General features: G+C 37.8%; 3 protein-coding genes across 9 annotated transcripts in view; 1 reads left to right on the top strand and 2 right to left on the bottom strand.

Moving 5' to 3' along the window:
* The first annotated feature begins 109 nt into the window (after positions 1-109).
* Positions 110-6719, top strand: grik6 (glutamate receptor, ionotropic, kainate 6). Its single transcript, XM_084100978.1, has 10 exons — positions 110-196; positions 569-638; positions 2250-2281; positions 2396-2575; positions 2717-2943; positions 3134-3231; positions 4261-4478; positions 4585-4804; positions 5625-5869; positions 6016-6719. The coding sequence occupies exons 1-10, from the start codon at positions 194-196 to the stop codon at positions 6112-6114; spliced, it is 1392 nt and encodes a 463-aa protein (XP_083957104.1). The 5' UTR covers positions 110-193; the 3' UTR covers positions 6115-6719.
* On the bottom strand, positions 6532-19004 carry plch2b (phospholipase C, eta 2b). Of its 2 annotated transcripts, XM_084100976.1 has the most exons (21): positions 18451-19004; positions 17487-17633; positions 16579-16821; positions 16297-16427; positions 15003-15173; positions 14750-14843; positions 14467-14670; positions 13871-13991; positions 11536-11707; positions 11319-11426; positions 11145-11225; positions 10933-11036; positions 10202-10290; positions 9932-10117; positions 9627-9734; positions 9392-9516; positions 9228-9312; positions 8773-8919; positions 8587-8666; positions 7255-8491; positions 6532-7088 (listed from the first exon to the last, which is right to left on the bottom strand). In XM_084100976.1, exons 1-21 carry the CDS (start codon positions 18683-18685, stop codon positions 7072-7074), a joined length of 3885 nt encoding a protein of 1294 aa, XP_083957102.1. In that variant the 5' UTR covers positions 18686-19004; the 3' UTR covers positions 6532-7071. The 2 variants fall into 2 exon arrangements, with proteins under 2 accessions (XP_083957102.1, XP_083957103.1); XM_084100977.1 differs by lacking the exons at positions 16297-16427; positions 16579-16821; positions 17487-17633; positions 18451-19004 and having other exon boundaries at positions 14999-15139.
* Positions 19005-22589: 3585 nt separating this feature from the next.
* Positions 22590-25113, bottom strand: part of skib (v-ski avian sarcoma viral oncogene homolog b) — a 31751-nt gene continuing 29227 nt past the window's right edge. For all 6 annotated transcript variants that reach the window (XM_084100500.1, XM_084100499.1, XM_084100501.1 and 3 more), the window contains exons 6-7: positions 24682-24912; positions 22590-24531 (exon numbers count right to left, since the gene is read on the bottom strand). In XM_084100500.1, coding sequence (XP_083956626.1) covers positions 24310-24531; positions 24682-24912 — 453 coding nt within the window. In that variant the 3' untranslated portion in view covers positions 22590-24309. The remainder of the gene's footprint in view (positions 24532-24681; positions 24913-25113) is intronic.

Raw genomic sequence — 25113 nt, 5'->3', positions numbered from 1 at the left:
TGCTCTAGAATATTCTATCAACCCACTTTTCATTATAAGTGTTTGGATGAGTTTCTCCACCCCCTGAAACTCATTGGCTTTTCCCAAGCCTTTAGTGGGAACCCTCTAATTCATTATTGTAAACCACACCACTGTCTTGATCAGCGTCAGTGTCAGTGCAGTCCCAGCACAGTGGAATTTCACTGCAGACATCATGGTAAGTATGGGATTAGGAGGGCGCTGTTTGATTTGAACCTTTTAAAGTCACTGCTTTTGTCTTTTTGATTTGAAGTATGCTGGAAACTCTGAGAATACATTGGTGGTCCTTGTAAAAATAGTGTTTTTGCTCATGTATTATTGTCATTAACCTCAACAAAAGAACTAATATAAAATGTGGTTAAACAAATATATGTCTTAAGGGATAAATGGTTATAAATGTTATTTACAATGTATGTGTTAATAGCTAGGCTACAGGTCAGCATATGTTTTTATTTTAAAATTGCATATGCTTTAGCATATTTAATACATAAATATTTGTATTTATTTTGTTTATGTTTTAAATAAGTCAGATTGTCTGTTTGGCTTGCAGGTCAGAATCAGCAACATGTTGGGAATTGTCTCTTTATGCTTTTTGCTGGGGTCAGAGTTCTGCATAGCAGGTACAAGTTTGATTTCTAACATATGGATATGTAATGTAAAAGTTAAATAGCAGTGACGTTTTTTGTCTCATGTGAAATTGTTATGATGTAATGGCACAGAGCACACATAGCACAATTATTTTTTGTATTCCATCTTAAAATCGCCTCTCTTTCTCAAAGGAACACACTATAGTGGCATTAGTTACTTTTACGGCATCTCGCGTAATTTCAGAAACAGCAGCTATTATGAAATCCATGCCAACTTGCCTTGTCCTCGCCGCATGAAGTTATTGAATTTCACAGGCCTGTCATATGATAAATGGCTGAAGAATCAGTTGGGCACATCATCAAAGATAGTGACCACATCCTGCTTGGCACACTTCAAACCCCATTCTGACAGAGAGGAAGCCAGCCAGCTGAAACCTTCTCAAAAACGGTTATAAATCAATTCAAAGCCTTGAACAAGCAGAACAGTGTTTAAGACATGCCAAGCTATGACAGCACGTCGAGGACCCTCTGTGTCTGTCATAAATTCAATAAGAGGAGCTGATGAGTGTCAACATCACTCTATGGTGTTGATGGAGCCCTGAGGGCTTTGCTTAACTTTAACTTCAGATACTCTTTGACTGCCCTGACCAGGACTTCGTGATCGAGTGACAAAAACATCAACTCCAATTAGTCACAGTTCAGCCCTGCAATGAGATTGTTGTCTCGCACTTTTGAGAAAGGAGAAAAACACAGCCAAACGCTGCGGGTTCCGGAAACCCGGAAGCTGCCTAAGAGGGCATCAAACGCAGCCGTGCCATTCACTCATCATTATCTCCCTGAGATTCGCAGACTGAGCGAGGATGTGTGGTTTTTTTTTTTGCTAAAGATGGCTGCCGAACAAAAGGTTCTCTGATGACTCTGGCTAATTTAAGATAGAGCTATTTGTGACACAAATGCAGCAGGAAATCAAGACTCCCAGCCAGAGAACTGATTTGGCAGATCAATAGAGGAGCCACTGAAATCTTGGCCATGTCTCTCTATGTCAACTTGAGGTCACTTTTGAACAAACACACTCTTGAACAGATCTAAGCTTTTCAAATGTGTTGACTCAGTAGGACGCTGTTTTGTTTATGGACTTCAATCCCTTCAAATTTCATTTAACTTTTTGTTTTAGCTGACATGCTTATTTATGTGATGGACAGAGTCCTGTGATGAGATTTTAGTAGCTACCGTTCAAAATTTTGGGGTCAGTAAGATTTGTTTTGAGAGAAATTAATACTTTTATTCAGCAAAGACGCATTACAGATTTCTGTTTGAAACATGTATCACGGTTTCTACAAAAATCTTAAGCAGCACAACTGTTTTCAACATTGATAATAATAAGAAATGTCTTACCAAATCAGCATATTCGAATGATTTCTGAAGGATCATGTGACACTGAAGACTGGAGTATAATGATGCTGAAAATACAGCTTTGCCATCACAGGAGTTACATTTTAAAATATATAAAAACAAACAAAAAAAACAGTCATTTTAAAACATTTTACTGTGTTTTGATAACATATGCCTTTCAAAAACGGCAGTATATTTGAATTCATAATAAATTAATTATATTGTTAATATTGTTTTATTTTTTCATTTCAGCAAGGCAAGAACTGATAGTTACCACCATAAAGGTAAAAATTTAATTAAGTTAAAAAATATGAAATGTGATGTTTGTATTTTAATATTATTTACATAGCCTAAACAATAATAATATTATACTTACAACTTAAATGTTTTATTTTCAGCAAGACCCCTACACAATGAGCAAGGGCTCGCAGTTAGAAGGCTACTGTATGGATCTGCTCACTGAGCTGGCTAAGAAACTGGGTTTCAAATACAAAGTTCAGCTGGTGAAGGATGGATCGTATGGCCGGCAGGACGAAAGTGGAAACTGGAACGGAATGATTGGGGAGGTTGTTAGAGGGGTATGTTATGCATTTTACAGAAAAATACACAATAGTACATATTGTACTACATATAAATCTAAAATCAGCATGGCAATTAAATCATCCATGACATTAATCCTTCCCAAGTAGTGTGAAACCTTCCATGTGTTTTGTTCTCAGGAAGCTGATCTCGCCGTGGCTCCCCTCACTCTCACTGCTGCCCGTGAGAAGGCTGTGGGAATGACAAAACCTTACATGCAGACCGGAATCAGTATCCTCCTCCGCAAAGATATCGTTTCTGAGGAGGCCGGCTTTTTTGACTTCCTCTCCCCCTTCTCTGGGGAGACCTGGTTCGGCATCCTGATTGCATACTTTGTGACTGCAGTCTGCATCTGCATTGTGGGAAGGTCAGAGAAATGAGCAGAACACCAAGAGACGCATAGAACAAGAGCACTTACTCATTTACTACACACACAAAGCGTTTAACAATACAATCATTAAAACTGCTGCTTTGTTTTTCAGAACAAGGATTGTTCCTGAATATGATTTTTTTTCCTGAACTGATGCTGATTTCTGCATTTGTCTCTTTATATCAAGGTTGAGTCCATGTGAATGGAGTGAGCCTGAGACAGAGCCGAATCGCTTCACACTTCTCCACAGTTTATGGTATGCTGTAGGAGCCCTAACCCTGCAAGGTAATCATCAAAATTAATGTAATAGCAGAATAGCATGCACTGAAAAGCCCATAGTCCTGATCCTTCAAATGCAGAATACAGAATACTATATTTTATTTTCAGTATGCTTCACATCCCCTTTGGCCGTTTTAAACTGGTTCACTATTTTTTCCCTATACCTATGGCAAAATTTGTGGAATTTTCACCAAAATTAGTTCAGATCACATTCAGACCAAACCTCTCAATTATTACTTTTATTACTATTACTGTTCTGCAGAACCTTATGGAAGATTTTTCGATAATAACGGTTTATTTATATTTTGAGTGGTCAGGTGTGGTGGGAAATTTCATGTTTACGTCATGTCCATCAGTGTTATTTTACTATTATTTATATACTATTATAATTTGTATTAATATTTTTAAAAACATTTTTTTAAGTTCTCATTTTAATTATAGTTTACTTTAGTAATTCTATGTTCTTTTGTTATTATTTATTTATTTACACATATTACTATTTAATTTAATTTATTGTTATCGTTGTTTACAGTTTTAGATTTTTATATATTTGTAATTTTAGTTTTTAAACAAACTTTTTTAAATTTTTTAAATTACTATTTAGATTTAATTAATCAATTTATTTTAGTTCAGTTTTAGTTTTTATTCATTTTCAGTTGGTAATTTTAGTGCTTCAAACTAATTTCATTTAAACTTTTATTTTAATAGTGCACCTTTAACAAAATTGCTGTCGAAGAAGCAAAACTCGTAAAATGTCATCGCCACCGTGCCCTTATAGAGTATGCAAAGATTTATGCCTGCACCTCCTACTTGTCAAAAGAAATGAACAATAATATCCTTGCTTCTATCCTTTCAACCGACTGTCTTTAAAAACAGGAATATGCATATAACATGCAATAACAGGAATACTCAGCATTACAAGGTGTACTTGGCCTTTTATTGCTGCCTGCAGCTATTTTTCCTTCTGAATTACTTTTCAGTCTGTGATAATGGAGAGATACCGTTTTTTCCTCTCATTTGTTTTGCTTTCTGCAGGTGCAGGCCCTCACCCTAAAGCTGTGTCAGGAAGGGTTATCAGTTGTACCTGGTGGTTGTTTGCCGTCGTGCTCCTGGCCTGTTATTTTTCCAGTCTTAATTCCTCTCAGGGGTCTGACTCTGCTCCACTCATGATTAAAGGGTTTGAGGACTTGGCTAATCAGGAAGTAATAGAATATGGAACGCTTGCCGGCTCCTCCACCCTCGCCTTCTTTAAGGTCTGATCACATGAATCATATCTGCACATTTTTCTGATTTGTAAAACTCCTTCCTGCCAGATGTTACAGAAAGATTTCTTTACATGTTAACATTCCTTTTGCACAGAACTCCAATAACCCATCTTACCGTCGCATCTATGAGCACATGGAGCGGAGGAAGAGTTTCGTGACCTCTATGGATGAGGGTGTCCAGAGAGCAAAGGAAGGAAATTATGCTTTCATTGGAGAATCGGTGTCCCTGGACTTGGCTGTGGCACGGCATTGTGAACTGGTCCGTGCACATGAGGTCATCGGGATGAGAGGTTACAGCATTGTAACTCCTCTTGGTGAGACAAACATATTTGTGCAGTTCTTTTTAATGGACGTAAAAACTTCAAGTTCCCCTAGTATGTTATTTTAAAGGTTCCTACAACAGGTTTACATGCATCCAAAGTCAAAAAACACATTCATTTTCTAATAATATACATCAGCATCACTTTTTTTCTTACAGTGTCTGAAACGGTTCAATCAAGGATTTGGTCTCTCTAAACCCAAACTTTCTGAGAGACTACTCTGCTCTGATTGGTCAGATGTAGATCAGATCAGATTCCTTTGTTTTTCGCATACAGGTGTCAACATTGTCAACATGATCTCCGCGAATCTCCACACAGATCCGCAAAAACAGTTAAGAACTCTGTGTTATGTCACTTTGTGCGAAAAACTACGCACCTACACGTAATACGCATGTGCATGACGTCACCGTTTTCACAAATTCGTGTTTTTGTTGTTTACATGGAGACAATAACGGTATTGTTTTCAAAAACTTGCACTTTGAAAACAGTTTTCAAAAGTTCGCGTTTTCTGTCCCCAAAAATGTCGTCGTCATAAAAATGAATAGCCAAAACGCATAAAGAGTTTTCTATTTTTAGTTGAAAATGGTTTTGTGTAAATAGCCCCTAAAACTTTGCAGACCTTTTACATTCACAAATAGCTATTTGACACTACATGAAAAGGATAATGGAGGCACTTTAACATACATTAATGTTTACCCAAGAGATTCTTTTCAGGTGGATTATTTAAAGGGAGGCAAAAGACATCTTGATGTTTCTTGCTGGAGTTCAATCTGCAGTGAATGGTTTTAATTCCTCAGTCTCTTTCTTGGAACAGGATCTCCTATGCTGAAGAACCTGAGCGTGGCCATCCTGCAGCTGAGTGAGGCTGGGGAGCTGGCGTACATGCGCACTAAGTGGTGGGCCAGCAGCTGTATACCGGATAGTGCCAAAGCCTCGTCTCTGAGGGCTCATAGCATGAAGGGCATCTTCCTGGTTCTGGCTATAGGCCTTGGGATTGGAGTGCTGCTCTCCTTGTTTGAACTCACCTCAAAGTCTCGTAGCACTGCAGGGGAGCAGAAGGCAAGTAATGCCAATCACACACACACAGCATTTTCATTGGCTTTAAGCTTCAGCACAGATTTCAACTGAACAGTAGCACATTTTGATAAGCGTTTTTGATCATTATAAAATGTTTGGTGAAAATAAATCTGTTCTCAACCATACAGAAATCCTGCTGCACAGTTTTGACTCAAGAGCTGAGCCAGCGTTTGAGAATGACCAACACAAAGGGAGACCAAGAAACCTCAGACAAGAACAAGGCATAAAAGGTTAAACAACAGTGATGTAATATGTACGTCTTACATAGCAGAATGACTTAACTGTTCATACTGTAGGTCTGTACATTATCTGGTGTTAGGTATTTTTACTATTTCTCATGCTAGAAAATATATTTGATACATTTTAACAGATACATAATTATGTACGTTAATACATAATTTTCATTTTTTAAAACGTTTTAAATTTAAATCAAACTACTTGTTTGTTCAGTGAAGATGGTGCAGTGAGGTGCCTTCTTTTCATTTGAATATTGCAGCAAAATCTCATGTAGCTGTTTTATTTTAGATAATTATCATGCATTCCAACTTGAAACCATAATTTAGACCATCATTATGAGTCTAAAATGTTAATGTAAAATCTATTTTGCTAATGAATGACAAAGATTGGAGACATCTGAAAATGTCTATAAAAAAAGTAAAATATTTTATAGAAGTAAAAATGACAAGTAACATACAGTAGTTTTGTAATTCGAACATGGGGAAAATACATAAAATTGTGTAAAAAACAAAAATCACCTCTTACCGTCACAAAAGAGGTATTCGTTCTGGCACCATGTATATTAATGAATTAATAAACTTGGACTTACACCAAAGTGTGATTGCATTATTTAAGAAACAATCTGTAGAAGCATATGTTTAGTTTTAAACACAGTCTTTAAATTCATTATATTGAAATCAAAATGGCAGCTTCCAGATGCAAAAGACAGAATGTAACATTCCAGGCTACTTTTTGAAAAAAATATGAACAAATGAATTATGAGCCCAGATGACATGAGCAGATGATTGAGATTTAAGCAAAATAATATTTGTACAAAATACAAATAAGTATTTGCTTATGAGTTTGCTTTTCTTCCTGTAGCATCTGTCCATATCCGTCACAGTAGCTGCGATGTGGCATTTTCTTTTCGGTTCTGTTTCTTTTTAGGTTTCACATGCATGGCTTTTCTACAATGTTGAGGAATCTAAAAATGTATAAATAAATACAAAAACAGTCAAATCTCTAATCAGGTAATAATATAGAGTGGTTTTTGATAGACATTTTAACCAGCATGAAAAGAGCATTAATTTAAAACACAATTTATAATTTAGAAAAGTGCCTTTGGCACTTTTCTGTGCGTTACAACTTACCTCTGAATAACAGTGGTGAATGGCAGCGAATCTCAAGCATTTTCTGCTCAAACAGAGCATTCATTTCCCTCTGCAGTGTGCCCATTGTCTGCTGCTGGTTGTCAGGGAAACGGGATGGCAGAGAACTCAGGTCAAGGCTGTCCAAACTACTTAGGCTGCTTGATTCACTTTCAGCAAGGTTGTGATTATTAGGAGCAGAGTTTTTTGGTGCAGAGTAACTACACTGTGGGAGAGGGTATTGGTTGAGGAATTCTTTCCTAATGAGACCAGTTGTGTTTGGCGGAGAGGGCGGACGGCGTCTTGGGACACTTTGTGATCTGCATCCTTTAAATGGTGAATCTTTGGATGATGGTGTGCCTTGATCATTCCTGCGTCTGCTCAGCGCAGGTGTTGCGGGGATTGACATTGGTTGCCACAGGGGGGTAAGCCTACCATCTATAGAGGCTCCGAATTTATTATTGAGTACCGGATTTCTGGTGTTTAATGTTCCACTAGAAGGATCTAGTACTCCATCAGGTATTGGATGGAAATTCAAGAGTTCACACTTTTGTGTAGGTTCCGACTGAATTTTTAGATGGCTCTCTTGAAGTTCACACAGCTCAGGTTCCTGCACTGAATCCTCAATAACAGATGTAGCACCTGTGATCTGCTTCAACAAGAGTTGCTCATTCAGTGTAGAAGCAGGATCCTTCTTCTTAGGTACCTGTCTTCTTAGGTAACTTAAGTCTGTAGACTCGCACTCCAGTTTAGATGTTGGAGGTAATTCATTTAGTTTTGAAACAGTCAACTCCTTGTTATCCTCAAGGTGTGATTGAACCACAGAAGTCTGAATGTCCAATTCTGAATCAAATGCTAAGTTGTTATAGTCCATAGCCACTCCTGCTCCACCAGAGCATGTGATTGAGGACAGGCGGCGCCGTGCCTCATGAGATCCTTCTGGCTCCTGAAAACAGACCTTATGGGCCCTTCTCAGGGGTTCACTTTGAGCTCCTCTGAGCAACGACGCAGACTGTGAGGTGCTCCTGCTGTCCTTCGAGCTCACGTCATCACTGTAACGACGGTTTAGAAAGTCCTCTTTGGTGTAGCAGTCTGCTAAACCCTTCACGACTTTTGTTTGGTTCTTCCCAGCTCCACGTTTACGCAGGAAGTTTGCACCGAATGACTTCCTTGTGCCGTCTTCAGAGGTCTGCATAAGGTTTTTCTGGATTAGCTGCTTTACTGCGTTGCTTGATTTGACCTGGTTATGAGTATATCAGAAAAATGGCAATTAATAAAAGGCAGAATAACTTCCTAGCTACATTTACGTAAAAGAGAAATCTAATTAAAAGTTACCTTTCCTGTGATATCATTAATGCCAACATGCACAAAGATAGATGCTTCTTCCACACCTTCTAAATAGACATGCCGATATCCTGTGGGACAAGAAAATAATATAAGGCTGACTGACTGAATTATTGATGAAAATGTAAATGTATACATTGTCTGTGCAATAAAGTCACATATTGGCATGCGATTTACCTGGCATCATGCTTTTAAATGCTATGGTTCTCTGTCCAATAAAGTCTCGTCCAATTGGATCATGATCCCAAACCATAAAGCGCACCAAGGCAATCTGAGGCATGTGTAGCGTAAACACTAGCGTTTCCTCCCACATGGGGTTAAAACCTGTTAGTATGACATTAAAATATGAGAAAAGTACATATATTTAAAACAAAACTCAGCTGTTAATTTGCTAATCGAAGATAACTGAAAAATGATTTGCGGTTCAGTCAGAGAGTTAGTTGCGAATACAATCACAAGATTGCGTCTCATTTGAGTTCAAGACTCGTGTATCTTTTTGACTGACTGGTTCTTAAGAGTCATTTGTTTGAGAACTGACATCACATGGAAAATAACTACTTTTAACTTGGCACAGTGCTTTAAAAATACCAATACTGCCAAGTTCGGTTTGCACAATCCAGATTTGTACTTACCATTGTCGTCCACTACTCTTGTCTGCTGTTTATTGCAATCAATAGGCAATCCAATTATCTCCACTTCCACAAAGGGATCTATGATCTGGACAACAAAGCAGTGAAACTCAGATTGCATGTTACACATTATTACGTACTTTCATTTTAAGTATGAGTGAACTCACCTCTCCTCTGTCCCCTAACATGGAGTCTTTTGGCTTCGGTAGCTGCTGTCCACTAATTATCTTGAGCACTAGCTGAGATTTCCTGTGTCCTAGCAAAGGGTCTTCCAGTGTGGGATTAAAGGCACCTGAGGACAATCATTATGTGTGGTGAAGATTGCCTTTCAAAGAAAGTAATAAATAGTATGCATCAAACAAATGTATCTTTTTTACCTGTACTCTAGAGACACCATCTTACCTTTACACATGCATTTTGGCTTCAGCACATAGCCGCAGTTTCCATTTGCTGCAAATTTCGCCCTGTTCAGCTGTAGCATACGGCCTTCTGTTTGATAGTTGAGAGCGACTGGAAAGATGAAACAACATTTCAAACAAATGCACAGTGCAACTGGGAAAAAAGAGAGAGCCATTTGCCAGCAGTGATCCATTGCTGTTCAAATAAAAGTCGTCACTGTTTCATCATTAATGAAAAACAAAAGGCTTTGATGATAATTAGAAAGAAAATAATTCATAATAAATAAAAGAAAAAAAGCTAAATCAAACCTAAATGACATCCTGCGTTCCAAAAAGTCTGAGGATTGAAGTTGCTCGAATCAACACGGTAGTTGGAGGGGTAGACTCTAATGAGTTGTCGTTGATTGAAGCGAACTAACTGGGCAGGTTTTAAATGCAGAATCTGGTTAGCTATGCTCTCGTTTAAGGAGGAGACTTGCCAGCTGCACATGTATGCTGCAACACCAATACAGTTTATTTAGACATAAACATCAAGAATACATTTACAGTTTGTGCTCATAGAGGTTGCAACTGTCTTACCTTGAGTTTCTATATCATGAACACGCACTGACTTGGTGTATTTAACGAGATCAGAGAGGGCGCGAGAAAGTCTCATTGTTTTCCTTCGTCTGCAAAAATGTCCATAAAACATGGACTGTCATTAGACTGGACAGATTTAGATACATACTGTAAAAAATGTTTGTAAGAATGCAACAATAAATACAAGAAAACTAGCACAATTGATTAACTGTTACCTCACTATATTATAGGAGATTTATTTTTTACTGTACAATAATGTAAATAAATATTATATTTTAAATATATATATATATATATATATATATATATATATATATATATATATATATATATATATATATATAAAATAAAATATTTAAATATTTAAATATCTAAAAATATTTAAATATACAAATATTATTGAAATATTCAATTTTTTTGTAATAAAAAAACTTTTTGTTAAAACAGTAAAAAGAAGTTTTCATACATGATGCATCACATTTGATTTATATAATTTAAATAGTATTTTTTTTCCCTCTTTTTTAAAGATCAGTTATGTACATTGGGGCATTCAGTCATATTTTGTACTGTTTAAATAAAATGTATTGCATAATTAAAAATACAGTCATGAATATACAGGCACCAAAATGCCATCCTGTAAATTAAAGTGCATGTTTTTTTGTGTGTTTTTTTTGTTTTTTTTACAGTGCACAGAGAATTCAACAACAAACTGTATCTCCTGAAATACTCACTTGCCATAGTTGATGACCTGTTTATCGTTACTGCTTGGGATTTCCTGCTCAGTATCAGAGTCACTCACATTGGGCTTCTTTTTTAATTTCACACGTTTTTTCTTCTAAAACACAGATTGTGGAACATCATAACACTAGACCGTATAATGCTGCTTTCGTGATATTTTCCCCTATTTTACTGGAAATGTGACAAGTGGAAAATGTTTGCAGACCTTGCGCCTGAAGCTGCCCATTAATGACCTCCGTGAGCGTTTCTTCGATTCATCACCCGTCTCTGGTGCTCCTTCTGTGGCCTGTAACCCAGAACACAGCAGTTTTTAGTCAGACACTCAAGAAGGGGAATAACCCAATTATTCTAATGTAGACAAAACGAAAAGGCATCTCACATCTCCATTAAGTTGCTCCTCTTCCTCCTCGTCCTCTTCACCGCTGTCTTCATCAGACACATCCCCTTCCTCTGCATCAGCATCAATGTTTGCTGGCAGCTTTTTTCCCTGGAAAGCACCGCAGTGTTAATTTTTTCCCCCATGATTTGGTCACAGAAATATTCTACTTTAAACTTCATGCAATGTTTTCCAAGACAAGTGTAAAATATTACCTCACCTTGACAAGTACTTTCCCTTTCAAAACCTCTGGAGATGGCAGACGCCTGGACTCATTGGTATTTATATTTGATAGGTCCAGCTTGTCCTGTAGCACTTCCATGAGGTATTGAGCCATTTTCTTCTGCTGAGGCACAGTGCAGTGGTTCTCTATAGAAAGGATCACTGGGTATCTGACAGTGGAAGAATTAGTTTTATATATTATGTTATGATACAATATGATCATTGTTTGGCAGCAGTTCTTCTAACCCTAATATATGGAGTGTGTAGCTTTTCATTTCTTAAAGAATTATTTTAACACATGAATATGGGTCCAGACCATTGAAATTCATTGAAAGTCTTTGGGATGCACTGGAGTAGACTTTACAGAGTGCTGGACTCTTGCATTGTTAATACAAAATCTTGACCAAAAATTGATGCACATCTTGATGGAATGTTTTGATTTTATTTCCATTAAGAGGTGCATCAATTTTTGGTCAAGACCTTGTATTGACAATGCAAGAGTTGATCACTCTGTAAAATCTACTAATTTAAGGTCTGGACTCAGAGGTGCCAATTCATGTGTGAAACTGATTCTTCATGCTCCCTCCCAACCATTCTTTCACAATTTGAGCATGATGAATCGTGACATTGTCATCCTGGAATATGGCCATGATAGGTCTTCCTACATGTTTTTTTAAGAAATGAAAAGCTTTACACTTCATCAATTAGGGTTAGAAGAACTGTTGCCAGACTTATAGCATGCTAGAAACATAATAATCACTGCAAAAATGATCCAATCATTGACTCTTCAGCATTTACCTATTTACAGTTGTGGTCAGAATTATTGGCACCCCTGGTAAATATGATCAAAGATGGCTGTAAAAATAAATCTACATTGTTTATCCTTTTGATCTTTCATTCAAAAAATTTGCAAAAATCGAACCTTTCATTGCAGTAAACAAATTGAAAGTGGGGGAAAAATCACATTATGAAATAAATGTTTTCTCCAAAACACATTAGCCACAATTATTGGCACCCCTAGAATTTTTAATGAGTAAAATATCTCTGTATATTCCCATTCATATTTAAATTAGCACACTAGCGTGACTAGGAACATGAAATTGTCTAGCTATGGATTCTTGTTTCACCGGAGTGTAAATATGAGGAAACACAAAGGCCAAATTCCCTTAATCATCCATCACAATAAGTAAAACCAAAGAATATAGTTCTTCTGATGTGCAGCAAAAGATTGTTAAGCTTCACAAAATAGAAAGTGGCTGTAAGAAAATAGCTAAAGCAGTTCCCATTTCCACCATCAGGGCAATAATTAAGATGTTCCAATCAACTAAAGATGTTACGAATCTGCCTGGAAGAGGACGTGTGTCTATATTGTCATGTGTGGTGAGGAGGAAAGTTTGAGTGGCCATAGACTCTCCAAGGATCACAGATGGCGAATTGCAGAGAGTAGTTGAGTCTTGGGGTCAGAAAGCCTAAGAAAAAAAAAATCACCACATGTTGTTTGGAAAGGTTTCAAGAAAAATCCTCCTCGTTCATCCAAAAACAAACTCCAGCACATTCAATTGTCAGACACGACTGGAACTTCAAAAGGGATCAGATTCTATTTTCAAATGAAACAAACAAAAATAAATTTTGGCAGCAAACCCACCGGATGTGTTTGGTGCAAACAGGGATCAAAAGTACCCCATGCCCGAGGTTGTGGGTCCTGGACATCTTGTTCAGGTACATGGTATCATAGATTCTAGCAAATACCAACGGATAAAACAAAAATCAAAACCTGACTGCCTCTGCTAGAAATCTTATAATGGCCCGTGGTTGGATCTTCATTCAGGACAATGATCCAAAACAAACATCAAAGTCAACACAAAAATGTGTCACTGAGCACAAAATGAAGCTTCTGCCATGACATCCCAGTCCCCTGACCTGAACCCTATAGAAAATGAGTGAGGTGAACTGAAGAGAAGAAGCGCCAACATGGATCTGGGAATCTGAAGGATCTGGAGAGATTCTGTATGGAGGAATAGTCTCTGATCTCTTGTCAGGTGTTCTTCAAACTCATCAGGCATTATAGCAGAAGACTCAGAGCTGTTATCTTGGCAAAAGGAGGTTGTAAAAAGTATTCAATAAAAGGGTGCCAATAATTACGGCCAACGTGTTTTGGAGAAAAGCATTTATTTCATGAAATAATGAAAGATCAAAAGGATAAACAATAGAGATGTATTTTTTACAGCCATCTTTGATCATATTTCCCCGGTGTGCCAATAATTCTGACCACAACGGTAAATCCAAACAGCAACTTTTTTTCTTTTTTTGGCCAGGCAATGTAAATCACTTACTGAGTTTTGGCAAATGCATATTTGTTGATTGTCTCAACAACATCTTTAAAGAGGATTTTTGAGGTAAGTGTGTAACCGTGATGCACAATAGGTTCCCCATCAGGACCATCCCAGCAGTCAACTAGAGAGACAGAGACAGAGACTGTGTTAGTTGAAGTTTTAATGGAATATTGCAGTGTTTATTAAAATGATTTATCCGTGCACAAAAATCATTATTTTTTGCAAACTCTTGTGCCCTCATAATCTTTAATCAAAATAACCTCCCCTCTCTCTTGCAGCATCGTCTCTTCTCTTCTCTGATGATGTGTTTACTGGCGCAACAACCTCTCAGTCACATGAGATCACAGCAAACCACAACGTTTCAACGATCCAATCAATTCCCTTCGGACAAAATCAAGTCCCGCCTACATTTTTTCTTGTTCGAGAAGCCGTTTTACTCAGATATACGTCATAATAGTGAAGAAAAGAATTTCATGCCGAGTTTAATGATAGTAAAACCTTATTAAAATGTGTTGCTTTGATCAACACTTTATCTAAAATACATTCACTTTGATTCTGCAGTATGTTAACAAGGACAAGCTTTTAAGTATTTCTACCTTCCACACAGCGACAGCCCGTCTGAAGCACATAAGCATACATATCAACCCGAGACTGAGACAGCAGCTGATCTCCAGTCAGGTAGGTGTTGTGAGAAGATGCGATGTAGTAGTTTGTCAGTGGCTGTGTCATGTCCTGATTTACTTGATAGTGTTCTGGGTTGAAGATGTCTCCTGCAGGACTACGCATGTAGTTGGTGAAACCTTAGAAAGCAAGAAAAATGTAGTAAAGGTCCAATGTTATAATTACCATAAAAAATGAAGCACATGAAGAATCTCTCACCATCGATACCCAGCAGCATATGTGTTTGGCTATCAGAACATGGCTCAAACTGGTTAATGATCATCTTGCAGTAGTCTTTAGTCACATTTAACATCTAGAAAAAAAAGAACATGCATCAAAAACGGAGCAATTCCAAGAGGGTCCTCGTAGCATTGGTGCTCGGGCCCTAATTACAAATATGACAGTTCATGGCCATCAAAAGAGTAATATATTTAACGAATACATGGCGATACGCAAAATGAATCACACCAGCCTTTTGCTCATTTTCCAAGAAGCGGTGGAGGTCGTTCACGTCCATGTGCTCTTTGTTACCACTGTAGGTGATCATTAGTAAGTAAAGATCTCTGCGTGTCGAGATCAGCTTGTAAAAGGTACAGAATTCCTCAAACGTCAATGATCCCTGGTCATCGTCAGTGTCAGCCTCCTGCGAATGCAGAGTTTTCTTTCAAATGAGATACTTAGAAACATAATTTCACACATATTTCATGAAGTATAATGTGCATTTTTTGGGATAATGTTTTAAAAAAAGAAAATTTAGAAGGTGAAACAATCACTTTTTTCTCAGGTTTTTAGTAAGTGTTACCTAATCTTTTTTTTTTTTTTACTTTCAGTGAAAGTAGTGTTATGGTATTGGTTGCAGTAGAAATATATATGTCTCCATTAAGGATTAGAGGCACTAGAGTTAAGACCTTAACCAGTTTCAGACAACACCATCTGTTCAAGATGAACCATATGTTACATACTCAGAGCGTACTCATCGGCATCTTTGCTAGTAGCACTGTGGAGGTGAACCGATATAACCTGGTACAGGACATCAGTAATGATATTTGAGAAAAACTATGTAGAAATAGCATATAGTAGAATGAGACTTGTCAAAAATACCAGCTAGGAGAATGTGTTTGATATGCTCATTCAAGCTAGCTTGCTCAACGGCAGCTCTGTGTACTGTGGAACGGAATTGACATTTATATAATACTGTTAAAAAGTTAGGGGTCAATAAGATAAAAAAAAAAAAAGAAATTAATACTTTTATTCAGTGGGGATGCATTCAATTGATCCAAAGTGACAGAAAAATATATTTATAGGCTACAAAAGATTTCTATTTCAAATAATGTTTTTATTTTTAACTTTCTATTCATTAAAGAATCCTAAAAAAAAGTTATCACGGTTTCCACAAAAATATTAAGCAGCACAACATTGATAATAATAAGAAATGTGAGAACTTGAGCACCAAATCAAAATAATTTCTGAAGGATCATGTGACACTGAGGACTGGAGTGGTTGCTGAACATACAGCTTTGCATCACAGGAATAAATAATATTTTTAAATATATTGAAATTGAAAAAAAGTTATTTAAAATTGTAATAATATTTCACAAAGGCAGCCATGGTGAATAAAAGAGCATGATGAAAAAAAAAAATCTTACCCCAAACTTTTGAACTGTAGTGTGAAGCTTATTAAGGATGAAGCTACACAATTTTTAAATCAGCTGTTATTAGTACTGAATTTTTTTGATTAGTAGTAGTTACATATATATAAAATGTACCTGGAACATTTCTTTGACTTTCTGCTTTGGAAGGTTCACATTGAGCTTGTGGAGCAGCTGTAGAACCTCTCCAATGCTCAGATTCCCATCTCCATTTTTGTCAGCTTCTGAAAAGGTCTGTCTCAACCATTTGCAACAAAATGTAAGGAAATATCCACTCTTACATAGACACATCATCACAATTCACACAAACTGAAACAGGTCACATGGGGGCGCTATGGGGGGATTCAGTCTTCCCTTCAGTACCTTCCCCCTCAGAGAGGACACAATTAAAAGGATATTGATCTCGTGTCCGTTGCCTTTTTGCCAGACTGTCCTCGTCACTGATGCCTGCCAGGAGGTATTTAAGGCCAGTGATCCAGGTCCGTGCCTCTTCTCCATTCGTGGAAACCAAGTCAAGAGATTCCACATGGTCTCCATGGTAAATACTGAAGCAGCAGTTTGGATCAAAGTTACTGCTGGCAAATCGCCTGAAAACCTCAGTTCTCATCCCCTCACAGACCTCATGGATAGAATCTATGGTGACTAAATAAACCATGAACAAAGAAAAAACAGTGCAGTGCTCTGAGCGTTTGATAATTTCTTCAGTAGTTCAGACTTTTTGACAAAACAATCTTTAGAGAAAAATACCTGTAGGCTACCTGATCGGAAACAAGTTGTTGCACACATCTGTTTAGCTTGACGCTATATGTACATGTTGACAAAACTCACTTTTAGCAAAAAGTTAGTGGGTAGCAAATCAAAGCCATTCAGATAGCATACTACCTTACTATTCTCACTATTGATTCAGTATACTGTGCATGCTTTTTCAGTAATATTTTCTATATGCACAGAATACCTGGATAAACAGTTCAGAGCTTACTTACTGGTATTCTGTATCCCACAATGCTATGTGCTTGACCTTTCATTTCAATTATGACCAATGGACCAGTAATTCCAGATGTGATTTTTAACATCTTTCTCGACTCATTGTTTGATTGTAACGTGACATTTTTTACACTCACTAGATTAAACATGCAATGTGAAGAGATCAGAGTTGATTCTTTAAATATTTCCTCTTTCAAAAGTACTATCGGCTACATGAACTGCAAACTGCACTTGTCATGCAATTTAATGGAGGTGTTCAAAATAACAAGCACATGCTGACATCATGTACCCCAGCAGCTCAAACAGTTTTCTGTCTGACTCACTTTTAGCTCTCTCATGTTTTCTGGAGGGCCTCCAGCGGATGCAGGACTTGTGCTCATCTAGGTAGAAGAGGCGCACCAGAGCCTTGGATTTTCCTCTCAGTTTAATCATTTGAGATCCGGCCTGCATGTTGCACATGCATCTCTCCACTGCAAAAGAGGATTTAAATGATTAATATTTGGCTGCACATATGTTATTGGCATGTAAACAGGCTACTGTTATGATTTGCGTCTGTACATTATTTTAAATATATTTTGGCACTATTCATTTCTTTAGTGTGTGCACCTTTAAGAACATAATTTTAATGTCAGAATTTAAAGCAGTTGCATCAAGTTCCATTTCAATCAGATTACACAACTGCGTCATACACACACAGGTTCGTAAGGCTGTTTACTGTGCGCTGGCATGCATCATGGAAACAGTACTACAATCATGACGAACTCAGAGACAGCATCTTATAAACATGCAATAATTTGTTTGTATCGTTATTGGAAAGATATCTCTTTATTTCAAGGCATACTATAGTAATATACCAATACCAGCTGAATCATATCATATATTATTAAAATGAGTTTTTTTCTACTTTCTGTTTATGCCAGAATGACATTCTAATGGACCAGGAGTCACCAAAGGTTACTTTTAATGGTCAACTCAGGGTATGCTTTCAAAATGTTGCTTTGGAGGAGCGGATCAAGGACAGAGGGTCATGTGACGCAGCTAGTCAGTCTAATCTCCGGGGATTGAATGTGTCCATATGCCGTGAGGTGCATTTCTCCTGATGGCAATAATTTAGGACACTGTCTTGTTGTTTTAAGTGCACTGAAAGTACTTCATTAAAAGGTAAATAACATGCAAAAGTTTAAACTATAACATTTTAGACCTGCTGAAAAGTTACTGAAGTACACCCAGCAATTAGATAATTTCATATTTGTAATAAAAATATCAGATCAGTGTCTTAATTCTTACCTATCTGGCCTATTCTCCATTTTGGCGATGCAACAATGCTTCCTCCTATCCAGAAGAACTCCTCAGCCAGACGTGATATCGCAGCTTTCTGCCATAGTTTAGGTGAAGTCATTATAGAAGGAGAGGGTGATCGGAAAGGTGAAGGCGACCTCCTCCCAGGACTCACGGGACGCCGGGTTAGAGACGGTGAAAACAAGGTTGGAGATGATGGTGCCATTCCTGGAGATGTGTTCATCACTGCTGGACTCTTGTGTAGTCATAACCTAGACCTCTGGTCATGTTCCTCGCCCACCGTATTAGTTCTGTAATTCATAAGGTCAGCTCTCTTCCACTAGCGGCATCCAGCGAGACAGGTGTTACTGAAATGATGAGCCAACAATTCTCAAGGGTAGCAATGTGCATGTGGACAGATGACTTAATTCCAGTTGACACCTCTTGTTGACTGATCCTCTTAGCAATTGACCCTCCCTCTGGTCCATTGATATTGTGTTTTCTTCAGAAATTCCAGTGTTAGGGCAATTAGACTGCCATGGTGAATGGGTGTGCTGTGGAGGCTAGTTTAGGAGGAACTGGGACGGGAAGAAGAGTCACACGTGTCAGCAGTCAGTAAATCTCTAATCCAGGATGAGGAGAAGGCATTGCTCATTCTAGGGGATTTTCATGCCTTGCTTATCAACTTGAGGAAAAGGGTAGGGGATGATTTATCAATAGCTGGAATAATGTTAATTAAAAATGGAAGCATGAAATTAATCTGGGTTCCATTACTACATGTATATCAAATGCATGTTGTTTATAAGCTTTTCTTCAAAAAATTAATTAAATAAATGTCTTATGAACTAACACCTGATTAACTGTTCTTATAAAACACACACACACACACACACACACACAATAATATATATATATATATATATATATATATATATATATATATATATATACATACACACACACACACACACACACACACACACACACACAGTCACAAAACAGGAGATGAGGCACGTAGATCAACTGAACAGGATTTTTATTCATAGAACGATAATGGTATCTCAGATCATCAAGCAGGAAAGTGAATGGCATAAGCAGTTGTATTTGACAATCACACTTAACTGAAGAATTTCTATCTTTGCAGGGTCGATCCTGGAGTTTTCTGAAGTGAAACAGACTGATGGGTCAATGGCATTTAAAGGACTAAGAAGGTGAGTAGTATACAGGTAGGTAGTCGGGTAGGTGCACTCACATGTAGAGGGTTAAAACTCTGGTGATTGTGAACGAGTGGATGGAGCTGGTGCTGAGGGAAAACTGGCAGAATCCGTGACAGTACCCCACCTCCACAGGCAGCTCCAGATGACCGGGCGTGGTGATGAGGATGACCTCTTCCCTGGGAACTCGGAACTTGGTAAGGAGAGTGGGATCCAGAATGTCACTGTGTGAGATCCATGATCTTTCCTCTAGGCTGTATTCTCTCAGTCCACCAAGTATTCAATGTGATTACGTCGTCGGCAGTCATGGTCTAGTGGTTAGGGAGTTGGACTGGTAACCCAAAGGTTGCTGGTTCGATTCCAGAACCGGTGGGAAATGACTGAGGTGCCCTTGAGCAAGGCACCTAACCCCTAATCGCTCCCCGGGCGCCACACAAAGGCTGCCCGCTGCTCTGGGTGTGTGTATCCACGTGTGTGTGTTAACTACTCACTACTCTGCTCCTAATGTGTGTGCATTAACTTGGATGGGTTAAATGCAGAGGTCAAATTCCAAGTATGGGTTACCATACTTGGCCGTCACTTTCACTTTCACTTATATTCGGATGAGATTGTAGGAGCTGAGCAGGTCCAGCTTGGAGAAGATGCAAGTGCCTCTCAGTTGTTCCAGGGCTGATCAATGAGAACCCTTTAGTCAATGCACGGCTGCAACCCTCCATTCTTCTTTGCCTCGAAGAAGAAGCTTAAAGCAGCAGGGGATGTAGACGGTTGTATAAACCCTTGCTTGAGTGCCTCCACAATGTACTCATCCATCGCCTTCTGCTCCAGGATTGACAGAGGATAGATTTCACCTTTGGGCAATGTGGCATCAGGGACCAGCTTGATAGCACAGTCCCATGGCTGATGAGGTGGAATTTTTGTCTGAACACATCCTGGAATGCCTGATATTCCTCTGGAATGCTCACTTCAGGACTTTCAATCGTGGTGGAATAGGTTGACTGATATCTTTGGATGCTGAGATGAAGGTTTCTTCAGTGGATGTTGGAGACAATTACTGAAGTAGTACTCACTCCACTTGGTCATTTCTCCATTTGACCAGGAAACTCCAGGTGAATGTATCTGTAGCCAGGGGGCATCCCAGGATGATGTCCGCAGTTGAGCCTTCCAGCACCAGAAGCGAGATTTCTTCTATGCAGGATTCCAATACCAAGCGTGATTATGGGTGTGCAATGAGTAATTATTCCTCGACCCAGCGGCTTATGCAGAATTGAGTGGATGCTTAGGGTTTGTGAACAGGGAAGTTTCTTGAGAAGGTCCAGGGTGTTTGAGAAGTTCCCTGAAGATGAAGTTTCCTGCGGTGCCCGAGTTGATGAGAACTTGAACTGTAATGGAACATCGAGGGGTAGTCACTGATACTGTGGTGCATTTTAAGCACTCACTGCTGGGTGAACTGGACAGTCAGGGATGAGGTGACCATAAGATCTGCAGTAGAGGCATAAATTATGGATTTGGCGTTGACGCTAAGTTTGGGATAGATGAAATGAGTCTACCTGCATAGGCTCGCTAGGAGGTGCTGTTGTAGCGGCTGATGGAATTAAGGGTGAGGATTGCAGCAGTAATGTTTACTAGCTGGCAAACTGAGATGCATTGGGCTACATTAATGGATTGTTTTATCAGGTTTTAACCCCATATAATCGTCATACATTGCCATGTGAATTCCCATATCTGGAAAAAGACCCTATCTTTAGGCGGCCTGGATTCAGGCGACCTGGTTCAACTCGCTTGCATAGGTAGGAGTGATATAATATAGGTGATCTTGGCTTTGTCGGTAAGAAAACGGGGAGCTTGCATCTCGAATTGCAGTGAACATTGCAACAGGAATCCACTGCAATCCTCCACCACTCCAGAGAAGAGCGCTGGTTGGGTCATGGGACTGGTTGATGTGACTGAGAAAGAAGTGGTGTTTGGAGGAAGTAGTGACTGTCAAAGAGTTTGAACCAGTTCAGCAAACAGATCAGGAGCTCCTGGCTCCATTAAGATTTACTTTTTAAAGATAGAGTATAATCTGTTGAACTCTATGCATTTATAAGACTCCTAATTGTGATGTGACAGGTGTGGCAGGTTAAAACTCTGGAGATTATGAACGAGTGGGTGGAGCTGAAGGACCTGGTGCTGATGGCACCCCCTGCTGGCTGAATCCGTGACATATATATATAAACTGTAAAATAAAATTAGAAATACAAATGATAAAAATATTTACATTTTTTGTGCTGTCAAATCTATTAATCGCATCTTACATACAATATTTAGTTTACAAAAATGTTTTGCGATCAATCGATTTGACAGCACTAACTTATGAAGTAGGGTTAACTGTTCTTACAAAAATACATATTAAAAATATATTTGATCTTTTCTTATATACTATGGTTAACTGTTTATATGGTTAATAATATGAAAATGATTTATACCATTTTTAATCTTATAACTTGTAACCAGAGTTAACTGATAAGAGTAAAAAAAAAAAAATTCTGTCTTATAAACCAGGGTATGAACTGTTCTTATAAAAATAAATATAAAAAATATTTGATCTTTTCTTACTATGGTTAACTTCATATTAAAATAATTTATATGTATAATTTTGTAATCCAGTGTTAATTGTTCTTATAAAAACACAAATTATCAAAACAAACAAAAAAAAAAAAATCTTATCTTATGAATTAGAGCTAACTGCTCTTAAAAAATATATATATTTTGATCTTATCTTATGAACCAGGGTAAAATCTTCTAATTTTTTTTCCTGACAGAAACAAACAAGAAAAAAAATAAAAATTTATTTTTTAAATGCCTCAAATCTATCAAATTTGGTCTCTATAGTTGCTTTAAATTTATATAATCCTAATTACTGAATGTAGCAAAGAATATCAGAAAACACGAGACAATGGTTGATTCTGTTTAATGATGTTATTATTCGTGGGGGAACATTAAAACAAGTAAAAAAAAAAATGACCCACATCAAAACCAAAACTATGACAAGACCCTGCACACAATGCATATCTCAAGTGTGACGCATAAAAACATCAAGAGGTTAAAAACTGACATAGGCAAGCATACGGATCTCGTTATATAGAAGGGGAAGTAAAAATGTACCCAGAATAAATAGAGCGATGGAGAGGTTAGAATATGTATTACTGCAGGTTTATTCAAGACAGGGGTAATGGAGATAAAAGATTTTTTTTTATAAATTCAGCAAATATTCTTTACAGTTCATCAGTCACATTTCTGATTTATCAACCAGAATTCTCAGAATGTGAAACTTTGCTTTGGTAATTATATAAAGTGATTTCCAAAGGGACTGAAATTATTCAGAAATATAATGATCTAAGATTTGTGTTAATATTATTACATAAGGATTTTATACAGTAAATGCCCTCTAGTTGAAAATATGATAGGAGAAATTTATGTTTGTGTTACATTATGTCATACATACAGTCTATTGGTTTGGAGCAAAAGCATTTAGAGTGAAGTGTAAAGCAAGCTATCATATTTACATAGTTTTTATGTTTAAGTGGTATTCACATCTGTAACAAATGTATGAAAACTTTTTTATTCAATACTTGATGTCTGAGATCTGAAAAAACAGAGGGCTTCAAATAGACAATACAACTATCTTTTCTTAAAAGTGCAATTCTTTTTTTGGTAGAAAGTAAAAAAATATATATCCTTGTTTTCTATATAAGTAGAAATGTTATTTTCATTAACAGCATTTTTATTTATTAATTTTTACCTTAAACCAGTGACTAAAAATGGATATTTGTCACGTGAGTATAATTCTGATTCTGAACAAAAAACATTCATTTCACCATCAAACGGAGCATGGAGTGATCAATGTCATGCCCTCGTCTGGACTGTTAAAAATAGCGAAAACTGGTAATTAAAGTATAATACTTGATATTGAAGTTTAGGACAGATGGTAGGATTCAGCCCATATTGATCATTACCAATACTATAGGGTTTTAAGTACATGGTAATTAAAAATACAAAGATAAAAAGCTCATCTGAATGTAGGTTTATAATAAAGCTTTGCTGCACCATAGCACTGTCGCTCATGCAAACTATTTCGATACAACAGCGAAAAAAAGGTGAAACAAAAGCGAGCAAAACCTTGTAATGACAACACCTGTGTAGCAAGTATAATTCTGGCTTGTAACACTTTCTAGTTTACAGAGTATCAGCGGCACTAACAGGTTGTTCACCTGCTACTGTCAATGTAATGTGAATAGAAAACACATTTGTTTCCCAAATATTTTTCAAGTATCTTTGCAAAAAATTTAAATAGCTTATAACAAAATAAATTCCTTCGATCAGCTTAAAGAAGCTAACTGAAGGCGAGTCAGTTACACGCGATGCCACCGTCTCTGAACGTCCTCCCATCGAGGAGCGACCAAACTTCTTTCCAGTTACTTGAGTTCATGATTTATGGTTACAGTTTCCATTGATTTTGGTAAACGCACACTGTAATATGATTGTTAATCATGACCATTTTCCTGTGATCCAGAACTTTTTTTCAGGAATACGTTGGCTTTAGAGGCGTCCTCTACTCGTCCTCAAATCAAAGTCTTCATCCTCAGCCATACATTGAACACATTACTCTAAATGTTTAAGATACATCTTCAGCTCTCATTTCTTTCTTCTCTCTCTCATTCGGTTGTGTGTTTGCGATGGCGTGTCCCTCCGTCTCTGCTTTGTGGCCCAGCTGTTCCTGAAGCTCTTTGACGACCCTCTCCAGGTTCTGCCGGGCGTCCCGCTCCTTCAGCAGGTCCTCTCTTAACTGCTCACGGTCCACTTCTGCTTGCTGGAGCTTCATCTGCAGATCTTCAATCTGATGGAGAGAAAAAGAGATGTTGGAAGTCATTTTAAAGAGCAAATTTTTTTGCTCTCTAAACATCAAAAGCAGCCATTAAAAACACACAGTGTAAATGTATCTTCTGTGTTGGTGTAAAATATACCAACAGGATGTTCCGAATCTCACCTGTGAGGAATACTTGGCCCTCAAACGTCCTGCCTCGCAGCCCTTATCGCACACCCGGAGCTGTCTCTCTCTGTCCAGCTCCCTCTTCAGCCTGCCGCAGGACTCGTTGGCGTCTCGCACCTTCTTCTCACACTCCACACGGAGGCGCTCAATCTCCTTCCTCAGGTTCCGCTTGGCCTCAATGGCTTCCCTCAGCCTGCCCTTCTTAGTCACCCTGACAAACTCCAGCTCCTGTGAACAATAGGCAATATTGTTGAAGAATAGCACAAACATTTTTTACAAAGCAATTCGCTATACAAATTTGCTTATTTGATTATCGACCTAGAAATAGTGCAGAGCAGTATTATTGTGGTATTTATGTACTATTTTATAGTATTTTATTTTTAAAAATTAAAATTTAATTTAAGATTTTAGTAATTTTGTTATTTTTAT

The sequence above is a fragment of the Abramis brama genome (assembly GCF_963993115.1).
Source record: "Abramis brama genome assembly, chromosome: 23".
Taxonomy (NCBI): domain Eukaryota; kingdom Metazoa; phylum Chordata; class Actinopteri; order Cypriniformes; family Leuciscidae; genus Abramis; species Abramis brama.
Note: the sequence above shows the minus strand (reverse complement) of the source record. Positions and strands in the feature narration are given on the sequence as shown.